The sequence below is a fragment of the Amyelois transitella genome, chromosome 3 (genome assembly GCF_032362555.1).
Source record: "Amyelois transitella isolate CPQ chromosome 3, ilAmyTran1.1, whole genome shotgun sequence".
Classification (NCBI taxonomy): Eukaryota; Metazoa; Arthropoda; class Insecta; order Lepidoptera; family Pyralidae; genus Amyelois; species Amyelois transitella.
In genome coordinates, this window is record NC_083506.1 from 7,154,709 (window position 1) to 7,174,600 (window position 19,892).

The 19,892-nt window shown below is 34.5% G+C and overlaps 1 protein-coding gene across 1 annotated transcript in view; it reads left to right on the forward strand.

Moving 5' to 3' along the window:
• Window positions 1-3,591: 3,591 nt before the first annotated feature.
• Window positions 3,592-19,892, forward strand: part of LOC106135505 (uncharacterized) — a 44,071-nt gene continuing 27,770 nt past the window's right edge. Inside the window, exons 1-2 of the mRNA XM_013335828.2 lie at window positions 3,592-3,863; window positions 15,506-17,254. Of these exons, the coding sequence (XP_013191282.2) occupies window positions 15,564-17,254 (1,691 nt within the window). The 5' untranslated portion in view covers window positions 3,592-3,863; window positions 15,506-15,563. The remainder of the gene's footprint in view (window positions 3,864-15,505; window positions 17,255-19,892) is intronic.

Consider the following 19,892-nt stretch of genomic DNA (forward strand, 5'->3'; position numbering starts at 1 on the left):
TATTTGTTTTACGACATCCACGGGTAAGAGATAGAGTGGTCCTTTTATATTAAAGTGCCGGGAACCACACAGCATATTATATGTATTACTCAAATTAATAAACGATATAGAAGATCGTGACTGTCAAAGATACTATCTGCCTGATTTAGGCATTTGATGGGATGTCAATGTCGACTGGAAACTTTCCATTGATGGCGAACAGCATTCGAACAATGGTAAAATAAAATAATAATCGTTTATAAAAAAACAAGTAGCAAACTTTGATCGGAAACTGTTATAAAGCGAAAACCTCGAGCATGTATTGACTGTCTTATCTCGTCATAAGTTTCAGTTAACCTTTCATTGTAGTGTTAAACCTTTTTCAAAAGTAGGGTGTAATGTTGATGCGTTTGTATGAATATTTGTATAAATGTATGGACCAATTTTAATGTTTTTTATTGGAAAATGTGACGATGGTGAAAAGATTTTGCTACGTTGATTTGACAGTCATCAGAACATATTATCATTTTGACTTTATGCCAGGAGAGGACCCGGGGTTCGCTGAATACAATGATTTTAATTGTGGAAGGTTTAATCCCCAAGTTCCCGCGATCAATATTTTGCTATTGCCTGAACTTCAATTGTATCATATCCTGATATATCCGTGCAAATATTCGAGCTACGTTTTGCACATCTCACGATAAATGTCGTAACATCGAGTGACGGGGGAGCGTGTAATCACAAGGGCAGAAACCGCACACTCTGCCACAGCGAAAAGCGCCGTGCTTCAAAACTTATCTAGTTTCGCAACAAGTCCGCAATGTAAAATTATGAGTAAACAGATGATTCGGTTTTTTATATTTAAAAATAGAAATAGATTTATTAGTTAACTTTATGACGTCGCACCTTAATGTTAGTACAAAATGATTAAAAATGACATACAAAATGATTAATTTTAGAGAAATTTACTAAGTTAGCCACAACCTTCTCCAAAAGCAGAAGTATTAAAGAATAGAAGCAGCGCAACATACCATATTTCAGCACTTTCTCCACTTCTCATTGTAAGTGGGCCGGCAGATATAAAACCCGAAAAGAGTGTTATCTTTTCGCGATTGACCATTTTGACCACTATGCAGCTATCTAAGTAACGTTAATATTCTGTACTTTTTTTATTTTATATCTGTAGTCCGCAGTCGTGCTGGTATAAATTTCTCTTGGCGCGCCCAGTCACTCTCCTAGCAAATGGGAATATAATTATGTAGTTAAAGACCTCATAAAGGCCGCTATTTTGTTATGAAGTGCTACAGTTATAAAGCTTCTGGCATTTATGAGACAGGAAAATTTAAACAAATAGGTATTAGAGTATTAAATTTCCCTTTTATGAAATTAATAACATGTTCAACTTTAACAACGAAGAGTTAAAAAGTTTTCCTATTGAAATATATTATAAGAAAATTATTTTTCCAATGTTTAGAAATAGGCATGGCAGGTGACAATTGCTTGTATTTCGGCCATAGGCGGTTGTGATTACTAAGCTTTATATTTTACAGTATATTAAATTAAGCTATTTGATATAATGCCCTAACTAAATTGTGTGAAAATTCTCAAAATATTGTAGTCAAAAGTTGTCTCTCAGGTGAATTGTGTTTTGTAGTTTAGTCGGTCTTATCGAGTTAGATAAACTAATTTAACTATTGTCGACGTAATGCTGAAGACAATTTGAAGAAGGCCAAGAACGGTCTTGTAGCCATGGCCATAAAATAAAATAAAAACAAATCAAAATACATACGTACGTATGTATATAGTCACGTCTTTATTCCTAGTGGGGTAGACAGAGCCAACAGTCTTGAAGATAGGTCACATTCAGCTGTTCGGCTTAATGATAGAATTGAGATCAACAATTGTCGTAAAAACTGAATGAGATATCTCGTGATCGGAGGACTGGAAATTATCAGGCTCAGAGTTTGTATTGGCATTCAATATGGCAATGTTGCCAGTCTTCTGATCACATTCCTACAGGTTGAGGCTATGCAGGGACTGTACAATTTGTCAATTAAGTTTGTAATATTTTTTTAATCGATTCAAACTAGATACTTACAATGTACACGAGCTGAATCGACTCGCGCTCGCCAAGTACGAAATGGCGTAGATTTTCATTAGTCCCAAATGAGAAAAATGTTGCTCGACACGTTTTCCTTGTTTAGATATAATATTGTAGAAGTAACCTAACATATCACAGCAAATGCTTGCGTAATTCAATTTCAATTTCAAATAATTTACAAGAATATTATGAAATAAAATGTTAAAAATATAATTCTATTCCTAATAATTAAATTGATTGTGTAATTTTTACTGAGCAAAATAAAAAAAAATGCTTCCACCATAGCAATTTTTATCCGTATGTAATTAGTAAATTACAAAAAAGGACAGGTTAAGAGTACCTACCTAAACTGATGATTTTGCATGTAGAGTTATGAATGTGGCTGAAACGAAAGAAGTACCAGTGATCGTGGCAAGTGGAAAGATGTAGTCTTTTCTTACCCTTCCGGGAAAGAGATGTGATTTTACGAGTATGTATGGACGAACGAACTTAGAGGTTCGGATACTTTTTCAGCGGGATTGTATTAAGTTATGATTATGAGTCTATAGATATAACGTCGATAATATAGTACCTATATATAAAAAAAAGGATTTGTAATAAGTAAAGATTTTCCGTTATTCCTGTTCCTGGAATTCTTGGAAATCCGTCTCTAGAACTTTACAACATTTCTCAAGAAACATATACTTATGACAAATTTTAGTTTTATACACCCAGAAGGTTCGACTGTGCGTTGCTATAACATAACTTAGTCAGAAACAAGAGTTTTAAATATATTTAGTAATTCTAATACAATTCCATAACTAAAGTAATTAATAAATACTTTAAAAATAATGTGAATGCCAGCTCATGCCAATATATTGCCGTTAGAGAAACTTAACTTCATCTCAGTGTGGTTCAGATATTTCGGATTGCTTTGATCAGCTAACTCAATTTAGCGATAGCCTACTGTTTCACGTTTTATAGGCACCTTCAATAATTGAATTAACTGTGAATTGTCCAACATGACAAGACGGAAAAATGGTTGCTACTTTTATCGCTTATATTATCTTTGCACAGGGAATTGGCACCGTGGAACTTTCACTGTCTTTCAGTCTGTCAACACCTTTAAAATTTCTCGAAAACTTTTCAATCATGCAGAATGATACCAGAGATTTCTTCGATTTTATTTTACGCGTTTGAGATACGTCTCTATTCTAGTACATGGTCGTCTTGATAGAGAAGCCAGCGAGGAACGAGGCATAAAAAGTGTTACGGAATTACCTAATGCAATTAGACATGTTGACCTGGCTTCATACTGAACTGAGACGTTGATTATAACTCACGTTCATGTCACAAAAATATGTGCCGTGCGTCGTCGTATATAAAATTATTTTCGTAAAAAATATACCATTGGAGATTCATCTGGTACCGATGACATAGAAATGTGAAACTTTCTTATAGATCGAATGCGGCATGGTGTCAAGTGCTATTATGGCCAAGACAGTGGCAGGGCGGCCGGTGGCGGCGCGGTGAGAGCGCGGCCCGGTTGCGACCGGTCGGCCCCACTGCCGGCGTGCGCGCACACGCCGCTCTGCGCCGCCGACGTCGCGACGCTCGTCCGCGCTGCGCCTGAGTCTACTGCCGCGCCTCCGCACTTTAGCGTTGCAATCGCGCTTTACAAAATCGCAAATTCCTGAACGATGGACTAACAACTATGTTTTGCATCAGTGTTGGACAGTTCTAACAGTGCTTGGTGGCTGTAAATGCGTTTCTAAAATACTTGGTGTTTTAACGAAGACTAAGGGTGAGTGAAAATTTTACTCATTTTAGCTCGTAATATTTAATGTAAACAAAGCTAGGACACAGGGTAAAATTATGTGGGTAATGTTAAAGGCGGGCGTGTGCGCCGGTCCTAATGAGATTAGAGGTCCGGTTGCGAGGCTGCGATCTGGCGCGTCCCGGACGCATCCTCGCGTCCTCCGCACCCCTTGCCCCCGATATATCTTCAGCTCGCCTAACCGGCATCCTATTCTGTTTTTCCGCCCGCCCAAGTATTATGTTTATAATTATACTTTTCAAAATAACATAGATCATAAAATATAGTTAAAAATTTCAACTAAGTTATTATAGGTGTATTTGCTAGGTATACCAAATTATTTTTTATAGAAGAAGCTTTTGACTTTTGAATGGTAGCTGTGTTATAATATAACTTATGTAAACATTTCTAAACATATATTTAATTTACATACGTTCATGAAGAGTTTAACCTGGTAGGCTTTAAATATTTATACTTGTTGTTTACGGAATATACTGTACAAAATATTTCTACTTACTAACTATTACTACTTACTAAGGACATCCTGTCTTTAATATGTTTATTAAGAAAACTTGATGTTAATTTAATTGTGAACAAGAAGACAATCTTGTTAGCGTCAAAGGCGCTATGTCATAAGCATTTAGCTAGTTCGTGAAGTAACTGTGAATAATGAACTCATCGGTTATTTATTCCTATCAATGGTTCGCTGCGTGCTATTTATCATTTCGCATTATCTCACAATCTTACATGATTGAAGAGTGCTTAAGAAAAATTGTATAGAGATGACATTTACTTCAAGTGATGATAGAGTGTTGATGCCATTCTTTCATTGAAAGGTTTTAGTTTTTCTCTTTTGTTAGGTAAATCTCACTATCTCTATCGCTATCCGCTCTATTAAATTGGTCTCAGCTACAATTATTTTCAAGATTATTATTATTTCATACCTAAGGAACCCAAAGTACAAGTACGAATTTACTTCATTCCTCATTTTAATTCTGCTCACGAAGATATTTTCTTGATACCTTATCTGCTAGTAAGAGAGGAGGATCTTGTAACATCTTTATACTGCAACATCACGTCAAGGACTCCAAATTCATTAAACAATCTTTGTAAGTAGCACATAATAATACACTGAGCATTGTTTACATTCGGGCAGTGAGTGTTGTTTAATAAATAATAAAAAACAACCGTATACCTGATATCAGCAATGCAAGCATCTACAATGATGATATTTCCAGACTGAAATCATGAACTGATATAAAAATAAAAACAACTATTAATTTGACTATTGCGATAATACAAACATATTGGCATGTATATAGGCAATACAGAGAAAAAGCAAGAACTCACTCAAGCACTCTGAATACTCCATGCATCTACAATGATGATATTTCCCACACGACAAATATTATCGAGTGGCCGATCAGAGTAAATCTTGCGCAAGTGAAAGCATTCACCAATGCTGGCGTGACCCAGCCTCCGCTTTGTTACCTTAATTAGTCGATTAAATTAGATAATCATTAGACTCAGGTGCAAACTTTCCGTTCAACTGTATTGTTGATTTACAAATATTTACACCCGACAAAAAGTTTGACTTTCTCTCAACGATCAAAATATTGATTGAATAACAAATAGATATCATGTTACGTTATTGATTTATGTAGATATTATGTTAAGAGGCTCGCCTTGAATTCGCACTGATATAGAATAACTGATAATATTACAAAGATACAATTATAGCTCTTATATAATACCCTTGTATACCTATAATATACTAGTATATACATAGGTATTTTATTTAAATCAGGTATTTACAAAGTCTATATTCTTTGGAATTCTTCTTCTTTTTAATAATAATCAGATATCAAATGAATTTCCAAAAAAAAGTATTTACTGTAAATAAAGTTTAGGTCAAATATAACAATTGCATAAAAATACTCGTATCAATGAACGTTACATGTATGAGCTATAAAAGAATTCTCTTTTTCAAAATAATATATTTTAGTCAAATCTGCAGATAACAGTGTAAATTAATTCAAATTAATTAAAACGCTCAATAAAATTACATACCTACTTACAAACAAATTCATATAAAGTTCTAGGCTTCAGGATACCAAAGGAATTAAACTTATTCAAATCAAAACTAGTCCGATCTAGGTTGTGTTCGAAGGCTTGGCAAGCAGCGAGTGCGCTTTTAGTTTACAAACAGCCACTTGGCATTTCGCAGTAACATTTGCATAATGTATCCCGACGCAAGGTTTTAAATAAAACAACGGTTTGTAATTAAATGAAAAGTTTTCTATTTATCGAGCAACGGTCGATGCTGTTGTTAGCAAATAATCAACACGTTGTCGTACGGTCGACTTCATTCATCTGACCAGATCTGGGATACCAATTTATAGTTGAGAGGTGACGGAATTTAGAGGCTAAAGTTGTGGGATAATAACCTTTACATACATACATAAAATCACACCTTTTTCCCGGAGGGGTAGGCAGAGACTACATCTTGTTATCACTAACCTTTCTTGTTATTTATTTGGTTTGCATAATACGATCCTTCACCTGTGGGGAATCCATTACCTGCAGAGTAAATAAGAGCTATATAATATCTTCCTTCCTACAGTAGGTATGACTTTAGGCTACAAACTGATTCATGTTATTAAAAAACTTACCATACGACGTAAATAATTGACAAATGATGTCACGGCACGTAAAACAGTATGGTGACAGGTATTTTCGATAAATACTGATCCAAAATCTGTTTGATGGAATTTAGAATTTTGGATATATCTTTTATTTATTTGTATTTCATTCAAACCAATGGAGTGGTTTATTATACATAGCGACAGACGTATTCTAAAATATCATCAAGATATATGAATAAGAAAAATTGGTCGCGTGCCTACTTAAACTTTTTGCAGGTGACAGAACCGTTACGTTTGATTAAAATAACTAACTTATCAAGAGTGTAGAGGCTCTTAATATTAGAACATTCGTTTTTTTAATTGGAAAAGAGCCTTACACTTTTTCACCATTGATCACTATTGAATGCACCAATCTTCCAATTTTGCTCGGATTTTGTTACCGCTTCTTCTGCACTGACGCCTTGGAAGCGGCAGTAAACTTAGTTTTTAAGTAATTTATTTGACGTCAACCAAGTTGTTAAACCATATGACAATTATTAAGCGATATAATAGTATCCTATAATAATGAATAAAAATTTTGAATTTTGAATTTGAATTTGAATTCTGCCTGGTTGTCGGACCATATCTCGTTCTCGAAGGTTATAATTTTTTTTTAATTCCGTAGGAATTTCTTGAGGATATTCACCTCTAAGATATTGTCAAGCGCTACTTATGACTGAATCTGATGTCATGTTGTCACCGCCCACCGATTGCTCATAATGTCCATTTATATAGTTTTTGTTACATGATGTTACAAATATTGAGAATTTTATATGTTTGTTTCATAGATATAGAGTATAGATATATAACCTCTCGAATGTTTTGATCTTCTCTTTTGAAACATTTCTCACGCCGACGTGATATACTAGGTAAACTATGTTGTCTCTTATATTCAAATTGTATAATAGATAAAGAAATAAGATACGCGTGCATAATCTATTGCATAGAGAATAAAGATATTAGGATCAGATTAAACATAAAATGAAGAAAAGGCTGAATGAAAATATTAAAAACGACTGATCGCTTTCTCTCTTTGAATTCACATAGGTAACACAGTCAATGAATAAATTAAAACAGATGGGAAAAATGACAAAAAGATCCAGCGAATCAAATCGCGATCGTCCTTTCATTTATCATGCAGAGGGCAGTCCGTAATTTAGAGACGTCCACTAATAATTGATTTTGAAGCAATGGACTCACCGATTTTCGTTTCTTGATGATATATCACCTGTCTAAATTTTTCTAAATCAAATCACAAAACGTGATTCCTTTATTTCTTATAACAATATTCACTTAAGTTTGTGGGCGATATAGCTCGGCGGGAGGCCATCTTATTAAGTTTGTTGTTTTGCATTTATCTGTCGAGACACTGGACGTCCAAGATATTAAAATAAACAGTTATTTTGCTTAGTTATGTCTTTTTCATTCACGTTAAATTGGGCTCTTCATTTAAATAACGTAGGTTGACCAAATTATAAAATAATAATAGGACATTTCCCTTATAGAGATTCTTAATGAAATCTTACGGCTTCAAGTGTCTTCCGCAGCGACTTACAGAGTCACCTTTTATTGGACAGATACATAATTAAGCTTCTTTCATATTGTCTTATAGCTGTGAGTTCGAATGCCAAATTCGGGCAGTAACTTATTGTAGAACCCACGATCTAGCTGCGTCGCTAAAAACAAATTTTAATGTTGAATACATTAAAATTTGTTTTTAGCAGTTTCAAAGCAGTTGTTGAGTATGAAATATGAAATGAAACATACAAATACATTTGTGTCATGTAGTAAATATCACGAGTAATGTTACAATTATATACGAGTGCTGTTATGTACCAAAATAAATTGAAAAATAAGATTACTGTTTGTAGTTAATCTTTTCATGTTATTACACGACGAGTGAATCTTTCAGTAACTTTGGCTATCAGCGATCGTGATGCGCACTCCTCTGCACGCCCTCTGTATGTTGTTTTCGGCGACGTAATATCTTGATAATGTCTGGACCATTCGCCTTTTGTAGGAGCGCTTCTCCAAAAGAGAGATTTTATCCAACTTATTTCAATTTCGTGTGAGATAAATATGAAGGGACGCTCCTGATAAATCTTTGTGATGTTTTCTCGCAGAGGTTAGATGGTTTAAGTAAGAAACACGTTTTTCTTATGGATTTTCCCACGTCGAATCATTGTTGTTGGGTAGCTATAAAGATCTCAAGTTGACTGATTAATTGAAGTTCTTTTTGGTAAAGACAGCGTTAACTTAAAAAAATATATTTCCTACGGGATACAATTGTTAAAACTGTGTGCCAAATTTTAATGAAAGCCGTTAAATTTAGTGGTTTTATCGGAACATTGATAAAATATGTCCGTCACGCTAATATACTGACATATTTTTTCTATATATATATATATATATATATATATATATATATATATATATATATATATATATATATATATATATATATATATATATATATATATATATATATATATATATATAATAGTACAGATAAACATTAATAAATTAAAATTTTAATCGCCTATTCCATAATCCTACGTTTCTTGTATAATCTAAATTCTCTATAGTTACCAAAGATCATCAAAGATAGTCATTCATAACTGGAGAGGTTTTATAATCATACACACACAAATAGCCAACTTGTCAGGCAAGTATGATAATATCGCATGCCATTGGAGTCAAAGGTTCGAAAGTCAAACATAAAAATTGCAAATGGAAACGTGCTTGTTACGTAATGTCATTACGTTTCAGACGTTAAATAATGAAGTTTTAAACTATCTCTTTGTTAATTTTAAAATGCGCTAAGTTTGGATACATTATTTTATAGTACCTAAAATAAAGGCCAGTTTAATCTTCCGAATGAGCTCGTTACCTACACTTTCTTTCTTCAACAAAACGTACTATCCCCGATGTGATACTTAGTAACTGCATAAATTTATAGTCAATTTGAAAAGAACATTACAAGAAATTACCACAAAATGGGAAAATACTTGTTATTACTGGGGTTTTATTATATTTTTACACTATAAAACGGCTAGTTACATCGTTTTATAAATCGAGGCTTGTTTCTTGGCAAGGTGCACGCTATTTACTACGATTCGAAATATTCAAAGTTTAGTCTGTCGGTAGCAAATAAATTTAGGCTTTCTGTCTAAAACTACCATCATCTTTTTTTTGGGAATTATGAACCCCTGACCATACTTACATTATTGTGATAACCGTTAATTTTTACTCTAAATAGATTTTTGTATATTATTATTAATTATAAAACCAAATAAAGATGGTAATAAGAATGAAGGCATCCCCTGAAAAGGGAGTTTTTGCAATTTTCTCCGGAGAGCAGCCTCTGAAAACGAGTCCCCGTGTATCAGAAAAACAATAGTAAAATGTATTAATGGCATTTTACAATATTGTGCTTGTGATTATAAGTGCTAAAAATTAAAAGTATAGGATATATATATTGTAAATCTGTGAAGGGCCAGTAAAGCTTCTCACTCTCTTAGTCTGCATGTTCAATATGGTTCCGATTCTGCATTTTTCTTATCAAAACTTTGTGGATAGCCCTTTGGACTGCATTAGTAGTAGCTGATTAGTTACCATCGGATGTGCATAAATAAATGGAGAACACGAAAAATGTCTTTCTCTAACTTTTCAACTGTATTAGTTTTAGCGTGCATGCCCTTACCAGTACAAAAAGGGTTTCTGACTGGGTAAACTACGCTTAATAGAGCCTTACCAGTCGTGTAGTGTCGACCAGACGCGGATTAGGTTGCATTCTAAATTCGTCGGGCATATTGCATATTAAATTGTTACTCAATGAATAGAGCAATCAGCTGGGTGTTTTACCAACGTTACTTTTGCAAAAGTAGATAAGAGCACAAATTAATAACGGTATAGGAATGATATTTAATGGAAAATGCACTTTTCCTCATAAACAGTGAACCTTATCTCTCAGTCACGAAATCTCTATGCCTCGCTCATTACAGCGTATTTCTAATTGCATCAGAGCAGTTGTTATTGTTTTGGGCAATATTCTATATCCTTTTCATATCGTGAAAAGATTTGACCAAGTCTTTTCGATGACTAGCCAATTTTATGCACTAGTTTTTACTCCATTTGTGTAAGAATGTAGAATATTTACAGAAAAAAGACCTAAACAAAGCAAGAGTTCAATTAATCAGATAAGAGTCTGTGGTCCGTATCCACTGCCCACGAACATGCACGCATAATATCATATTTTTCCGAAATCTAGGTAAGTAAGAATGATTTATTGTTGTTAACAAAAAAACAATTGACATGATACATGATGATGGTTAGGTAATTTACATTCAAACTTGCTGTGCCATACAAATGCATAACAATTATTATGGCATCGATTGGTAGATAAAATCTCAATAGCCATTGAGCCGATAGGACAGTTTGCATATCTGATACACGGGAAAGTGATAAATGTTATCTAGGAGTGTTAATACGCTTTCAACTCTACATAAGAGTATGATTTACTTATTGTGCATAGTAAAAGAATATGAAGAGATAAATTGAGTGCTAACCATTCATAACATTCCCATAATTTTGGTAACTATAAACAGTGTTTAGAAGAAAGCAACATCTGCAAATCTGTAAAGGTTCCAATTATTCGAAATTGCTAGAATTTGCGTTATGTAGAACATTATTTTAATATTTTAAACAATTTTAACAATAAAGAACTGGTTTTAATTATGCAGTGTTAAGCATTTAAGCAAAATATGATCCGCGCGTAATAAAGGAATAGCTTTCATTGGAATCACTTAATTTTTAATCAAAATAAAACATGGCTTATCTTATCAGTTTTGTTTATGTGTGTTTACGTATAAGACTGTTACTTAACCTTCAAAATAAAACATACATAGCGTATAATTTAAGAGCAACAGTAAAACAACGTTCCATTTCACTCACTTGCGCACGCTCTGTATAATACGTAAATTACTTAAAAACATACGCAAGGTTTTTGCAGAAGTCACAAATAATTATTCGTTGATAATTTTGTAAAACTAGTTGCCGCCCCGTTGTATTCACGTTCCCAGTTTGTAACTTTCAGGTTAAGAAACCTACACGCACCTACGCAATATTGTTTCATTTCAATTATTACACATTTTGTAGGTGTAATATTTATAAAATAAAAGAAAAAGTAACTTTAGGGTTTGTAGAATACATACCTACCTGCATTCATATCATCACGCTTGTTTCCCATTGGGGCAGACAGAAAATATCTTGGGTATTTTACACTCATCGCTCTTTTATACACGCATAAAGATTATATATCTATGTGGACTTTTAAATATCCCTATGATTAAAAAGTTCAATAAGTGGTCCCTTTGCTGGCCAAGGTCGACTCTGTTCAGGCTACGATATTCGCTTACAGTTGACAGATACAAGGATGTCCACAATAAGGTTGTCGATTTGGTAGTATAGAATCAACATTAATGAAAAACTTATGTAAATGTCGATTATTTTTAAAATAAATGCGCGTATATTAAGAAGGAATTTATGTATATTATGATGATATTACGACACGCAGAATGGTGGAATAACGGCGTTTTTACATTAACCTCACGTATCGTGATAAATAAGAATATATTTAAATATTTATTTTTATGATTATAGTTTCATAAGGCGTATCTTAGAGGCATGTTTATTCGCTAGGGTTAAAAAGACATTTGCAGGCAAAGGCGAATAGTCATTCAAAATTCAAAATATACGGGTGCTTATAATGTGGTAATTTTCAAATGGCATATGATTTGATATTTCAAAATTAGTAAAGAAGACAGCTGATCCATTTACCATGCGTGTTGCCTTCATAGGTTGTTAAGATATTTTCTTCAATGAGAAAAATGAACAATGATCAAGGCGTGTCGGAGAATCCCATAAAATGAGCTATCACATTTCAATACTTGCAAAACCAAATGCAGCAGCCGGTGCCATTGCTTCGCCTCGTTTTCTAAGAGCGATGTACTTTAGAGCCAGAGTAGGTCAAGATTGGCATCCGAAACTATGTCTGTAACTCTGTATATGATCGTGTTTGGAATATTCTTATCGAATAAGTTGTGAGCGGTTAACATTTGATTTTAAAACGTTCTAATTCAGTACTCATACTTGTCTGAATATAGTAACTGAATCTTTAGTATGTTTGAATTTTAAGTGAAATCACAGTGGAATATGCGAACAAACACTATACATGCAATGGTATAAGATTCTGAATATGTTATTTCCATATAAGATTTAAAATAACTTTTTGTCGATGTTCTTAGGTAACTAGTTCAAGATAATTATTTTATATACTAGTTATACGTAGAGGTGTCTGTTGGTCCCAAAGGGTTTCCTATAACATAATTAATAGAATATTACATCACCTGAATTAAACTTCTTCAAAGGGCATATACTACATGTTCTTACTTTTGCATGTAACCGGATGAATAATGAGTTATGTTTCAAGGAAATGTATTACCACTAGTCAAAATATTGAAATCGTATTTATTTCAACAATGTTTAATGAATAGCTAAAATGCTATGTAGGTAACACGGAACCTTAATTCAATGCAACAAACCAAGTGCCAGATATCTTAGCTACTTTCTCTCAGAGTGATCGCATCGAAATACTAACGATTGACCAAATCATAGCTGTACTGAGGGAAGTCAAATTTGTCGACTAAAAATTATAACGCAACTGATGGTAGAAGGTAATCAAGTAAGTTCAATTAATTCTGAATTCTCAAGGTGTAAGATTAATAATTTTCTATCGGATACCCTTTAACTCTCAGATTCATCATTAAATGAGTAGCAATATTTTAAGAATCCATATGCAATGCAAATTTTCGTTCTTGATCTAAACCAAAAAATTCAAATATTTTACGCGATGTAAGGTGGTTTTTATGTGTAAACATCAGCCATTGTAGTAGGAAAATGCAGCCTTTCAACAAGTAGGCAAGTATGAAACACGCGATGAGGTACTAGCAATTATTATCTTCACTGATGCCTAATAGATAATTGTTTGACTAACGACTTTAAGTACATAATTATTACCTTGGGTGCATGATAATTATTGGGCGCTTTTTAAGACGTTAACAAGAAGAAATTTTATTCACAATTTGAGAAGAAAATATGCAACTTCAATTATGAATATTGTTTTTTAGTAATGAAGTGATTTCGAAATTTTTAAACAGATTTCAAAAATACTTTATACAGACACCACGTTGGTCATTTGTTAATATACTTTGAATTTTGATTGACACAAAGCCAGGAGGAACTGCTATTTGAATAATAAGATCTTTAATATAAAATACTTAAAGCTAACGTAACATAGGTATTTATTTGGTACATCGATTTATGTGTCGCAATAAATCTCTTTGAAATATACGTCATTATATTTACAATTACACTCTTGATTATGCATAATTTTGAAGTATTGAAACGACTGTCCAATTAAGAATGTATGTACCGTTTGCATTATGAAGGCACCGTTCCAATAGACATGACCTCTCGTATTGTAGTAGGTTACGGTGTAAAGATTCAATTATGAGATATCGCTAAACAATACCATATTGGATGCAACGTTTCTTTGTTTACTCAGCGCTTAACAACAGTCGTGAAACGAAAACGCTGACTTTGTGTTTGCACACATTTTGGGATTGTTAGTAGCGAGGCCAGTTCTGTACGTCATGTTTAAAGGCAATTAGTATTTCCTGAAGCGCCTGAATTAATCCAGTCTTGTAAATATGGACGTCTGTTTATTCTCTTTTGTTTAATTGCTTTTTAATTTATTAAGTGAGTACCTGTACAGTTTTACTTTACAATTTACTAATACAATGATACAACATACATACATATAATCACGTTTATATCCCTTGCGGGGTAGACAGAGCCAACAGTCTTAAAAATACTGATAGCCCTCGTTCAGCTGTTTGGCGTTATAATAGAATTGAGATTCAAATAGTGACACGTTGCTAGCCAGTCACCTAAAAAGAAGAATCCGAAGTTTATAAGCCTATCCCTTAGTCGCCTTTTACAACATCCATGGAAAAGAGATCGAGTGGTCCTATTCTTTTTCTAATGGTGCCGGGAACCACACGGCACATTTGTCTTTTAAATATTGATTTCTTAGCAATTTTCACAGCTATGTAAATTTTATTTTTGTCTAAGGAGCACCATATTGTTAAATATCATACATTCCTGTTCATACTTCAGTCGTCTATGAATTATGTTCAGGAAGATGTCCCATTATTATACATTTCATTACTATACAATATCACGAAGCGGTGATATCACGTTTCGCAGAATCTACGGTGATGTTGCTTAATTTGGAAATTGTTGAGAGCCGTGAGAATTACCGGCCCTTGGAACGGGACCCGGGAATAACGGGCCTGCGCCCGGGGCGATATGCTAATACGCCGGTTCTCGCGATGCCGCCGCCTCTGGTGCTACTAACCTACATCCCGCTCGGGCCATGATGCGACTGTTTGTGGTCAACGCGTTCCCAAACACGCTCGTTATACTTTCATATTGATCGACGAAAGTTCTCGGTGATCATGCTTAAGTTGGTAGGTGGAACAGTGGGCGGATGACTATAAAGTATTTAAATTTCACAATAAACCTTGTTATTAAAAAAAATGGATAAGTCTTTAAGTCAATAATTGTATTTTAATTTTCACAAACAATGATTATTTCTTTGAAAATGTGAATGTTATAATTTTAAATTTCCTAAAGAATTTGATGTCAAACAGTAGAATAACGGATTAAGTTATATTATCTCGTCACGTTCAAGTGCAGTGCAACTTGGAAAGAGAGAGGCCGAGCGTAGTTCTTGCGTGTCGTTGATTGTGCGCGAGGTGCAAATAAATAATTATTATTGCATTTTTGTTACGCAAGCTTATCTTTGTTATTGTTTTCTTACAGATACCTCAAGGCTCAACATCGGTGACTGAAAGGGGCGCGGGCGCGCGTTATACGCGGAATGGCGACTGAGGGAGGAGGCGAGGACTTTGTGACCATAGTCCCTGTTGGCGAGGGCCGACCAGTTGTTCGGGACTCAACCTTCGTTACTGTGCTCACAGTTGGAGCGGCTGCTGGTGCCGAAGTTATTGTCAGAAGGCCAAAAGGAGAACGACTGGGATTGGGTCTTAAGTTTGAGGGAGGCTCTGCAGCAGCTGAAAAAGTTAGAAGATTATTGGTGCAATCATGTGCGGAAAATAGTCCAGCAGCGAATGCTTGTGCACCATGGGGAAAATTAATACCCGGAGATGAGATTTTAGCAATAGATGGTGTACCTGTTTCAGAATTGACTAGAATAGACTGCGTAAGACGTTTGAAAGACTCGGATGAGGCTTTGACACTGTTAGTTCGACATTTTGAATCTGATGGCAAAACAGACCAAAATACATGTGATACAGATCTGACCGGTAACACGACAATTAAACAAGCAACAGATATTTCTAGACCAACCACATTGCCACCTCCAGTACCGCCTCGTAAACTTGGCAAGAAAAATTCATTTAAAGACAAACCCACCCTTCAGACTGTTGGAGAACAAAATAGCATAAATAGAGATGGAAACGTGTTGAATGACAAAGAACTGAATAATCATAATGGTTATGGAACTTTGACAAAACTATCACGAAAATCGTCTTTTGACAGTCATATACATCGACAAAGTAAAGAGGGTATTGCTTCTTTGAAAAAAGGTTCACCTGAAGAAGTTCGGCGATTAGTTCGTCGTCTGTCTGATGGAAAAACAATGCCACCAGAAGCTGAAGTATACATTGACTTACTTTCTAATGAGTGGGAGAGATGTTTATTGCTTGCCGACGCAGAATCAGATGATACTGGAAGTTCTATATCAACTGTTGTTGATAGGTTGGGTTCTATGACTAGTTCTGTAGAAAACAGTATACCTTCTACGCCTACAATGCAACCGAAAACAATTGATATACAGAAAGTTTTAAATTGCATTGAAAATATTGATTCTAATATCCTTAAAGACATTACTTCAAACAAATTCCTAGAACGGCCGATAGACAAACAGGAAATTAATAAGGAAGCAATCGTATTAGAAACAACTGCAACAATTAATGGCAAAATTTGTTATGAGAATACTCCAGTATCATCGGAAGGGATTATATCACAGCCGCAAAAACTTCAGTACAATGATAAAAATAATAATAATACTATAGGGCATACTAAAATCAATTCTTCTGAAATAATTAAGGCAAGCGAAGTAAAAAAGAATGAGAATAAACCAGAAGTAGTTCCAGAGAAACCTAAGCCTATGCCCAGAAATACAAAAGTTGAGCGATCTGTAAGTGAAAAGAAACCCAGGCCAATCCCAGTGCCAGACACACCTCCGCCTCCTGTACCGGAATCTCTGTTGACTCCTACGAAGAAAAATTGTATTGAGACTTGGTTACAACGTTCTGAGGCGGAGATGAATAACATAGATAAGATGGAGGAGAGCGTTGCACCAGAAGCGTTGCCAAGACTGATAGATTTTGTACCTAAATCGCAGTTCAAAGAGTGCACTGAGCCACCCCTGACTAGACCGACAGCGCCTCCGCCGCCGCCGCCCACCGAAACTCGAGAAGATGGTTCGGGAGCTTCACTTGATACAATTGGCGAGTTGGACGAGTCGAGCGACGTCACAGACAATGCGTGAGTATTTTATTTACAATTTATTGAATTTTTTGCCAGGGTTTGTCTCTGTCTGGGAATTTCTAGAAATAACTCTGATAACATACTACTCTTAATAACTCCCGATGGTAGAGTATTTAGTTTATCTACATTCGCCCTAATAATAAAGAGAAAAGATTTGTCTTTTTGTATGTTTATAGCAAAAAAATTCAAAGACTACTAAACTGATTTTGATGAATAGACCTTTAGACATAACGTAGTTCCCACAGGAGCCAAGTTTCGCGCATTAGCTAGTTTGCTTAAAAAATACAAATCTTTCTATAAATATTAGTATAAACACTCAAAATTACCCTTTAAATAACTTTCTATAAAGCATAAAAACTATTTTAAAGTTGTTTTCGTGTCTTTAGTACTGATAGATTTCGCATACTCGTCAACGCGTATGTGAGCTCAAACATGAGACCATCTATATGCTAATATAAACCTGAACCGTTAGCTCATAAAAAGTTTGTTTGGTGACAAAATGTAATTAGTGCCCACTTTAATCTGAATTAACGGTTAGTAATAGTGCATTGATTGCAACAAGAACTTGTATGATTACTATTCATTACAATGTCAATTATTTGTATACTATTGACGTATCCATTTACTATTATGGTGTCAGATAGAACACATATCTATTATGTAGCACTGATAGATTAAATACATTCAAAATAACGGCGATTAGGCAGGCTAGTTGTGGCAAATACTTTTTCAACTCCTAACATAATGAGCCGAATATTTTGTTGTAATCATGTAATTTTTTGGATGATATATTTCATGAGTTTTTTTATGTCTTATTTTAATTAAAATGACAAAATAACGTCTTAGTGAAACAACGCAGTGAATATTTTTCAAAGTAAATACTTATAAATCTGGCTTTAAAATTATTTATCTTAGTGACTGTTAAATTGTCATGTACTCGTCCAGGTGTAGGTAAGTTTTCTAAATAAATAAAATAAAAGTAAATAAAATAGGAAAGTATATGACAAGGCAAATACTACAAAAGTTATTTATTTAGGCGTACGTAACTCCCCTCCATTTTCCACTAATTATTCATAGTATTGTGAGCAAAGCGGTTTGCAGGTCGGTGACTCCTCTACTTAACGCCCTAATTATTACTATTTACCAACAAATGTTCATAGATGAATTTTCATAACTATGGTCAGTAAGAGTCGATATAGCATACACAGAGGGCCGGTGGTCAAAATCAACAAGCTCGACTAAAATGCGTGATGCGCAAGGAGGCGCAGGTTGAAATCTTACTATGGGCTGTATCAATAACTCTTTTTTAAAGTTATGAACCTTCTTCTTCTTCTTTTGCTATTCGATGCTCTAATGGTAAGAGAAATACCACAAGGAAACGTGCACATCCAGGTAACTGAATGTGTAAAACCATGTTCCAACTTAGGTTAGGTTCTTCTGCATAGGTTGTGGAGGTCAAATGGGAGACGCTTTATGTAAAATCGCTTTATGTAATAACTTATTTGATAATGAAAATCATAGGAAAAATTTGATGATACATAATTAGTAGGATTTGCATGTATTGTGCCGTGTGGATTCTAGCACCAAAAAAATAAATAGGACCACATCCACTCCATCTCGTTTCTTCGGTCTTGAAAATACGGATAGGCCACGATCAGCTGTTTGGCTTATACTGATAGAATTAGGATTCATATAAAGTGACAGGTTGCAAGCCTATCTCTTAGTCACCGTATACGACATCTATGAGAAAGAAATGGAGTGGTCCTATTCTTTTTGCTATTGGTGCCGGGAAACACACAGAAATTAGGTACGGAATAAAACGGGATTGTGTATTTCATGTGATATTCAACGAGTGGGTAGTCTACCAGTGTTTTATGGAAATTTAATTTGAAATTGCTAGCCGGCTACTATAAGAAAGTAGGTTTTCACCTAAGGGGAAGTAATCACTAGTTGCAATTGAAAACATCTATTTACAACTAGTCGAGCCAACGATTGCGAATTAACCTTTCATTTCTAACGGAAATGCATTTCAATGTTTTCTTGCTTCACGTGGGTGGCCGTCAAGTATATGCGACCGCTTCAATCTTGCCTGTACCATAATGCCCAAAATGCCTACTTCGTAACGATAGATGTATAACTGTTTTACATCTTTCACAAAGCTATTAAATTTTAATAACCTATAGTTACCTATATATAACCTATACTTACCTCTAATATAATACTAAATTTTATTGTCGCTATGAAAGATACAACTCAATAACAATAGAAGTTATGATCATTAGATATGTTTAAGTGATGTTATTTCAGAGAAATTATCGTTTTCATTGGTGAAATATAAACGATCATGGGTATTATTGTTTTACGTGATGAATTTGTCTTTTAAGGATTCATAACAGATAACAGTAATAACTATCTAGGAGTTCATTGTATCCGAACACAATACTTTTACAAGTTGCATAGGAACAAAAGCTGTAAACAAAGAGAGAATATTTTATTCGGAACGTTGACACACATAGAGTTTTCTCTATTTTCATACAAACTAGCGGGTAATAATAGCGGGGCGACGGGGTGAGGGGCGGGGGTGCCAGCCATCTGCGCCCCGCTCGCCCCTCCATACTGAAAATGCAGCTCGCCT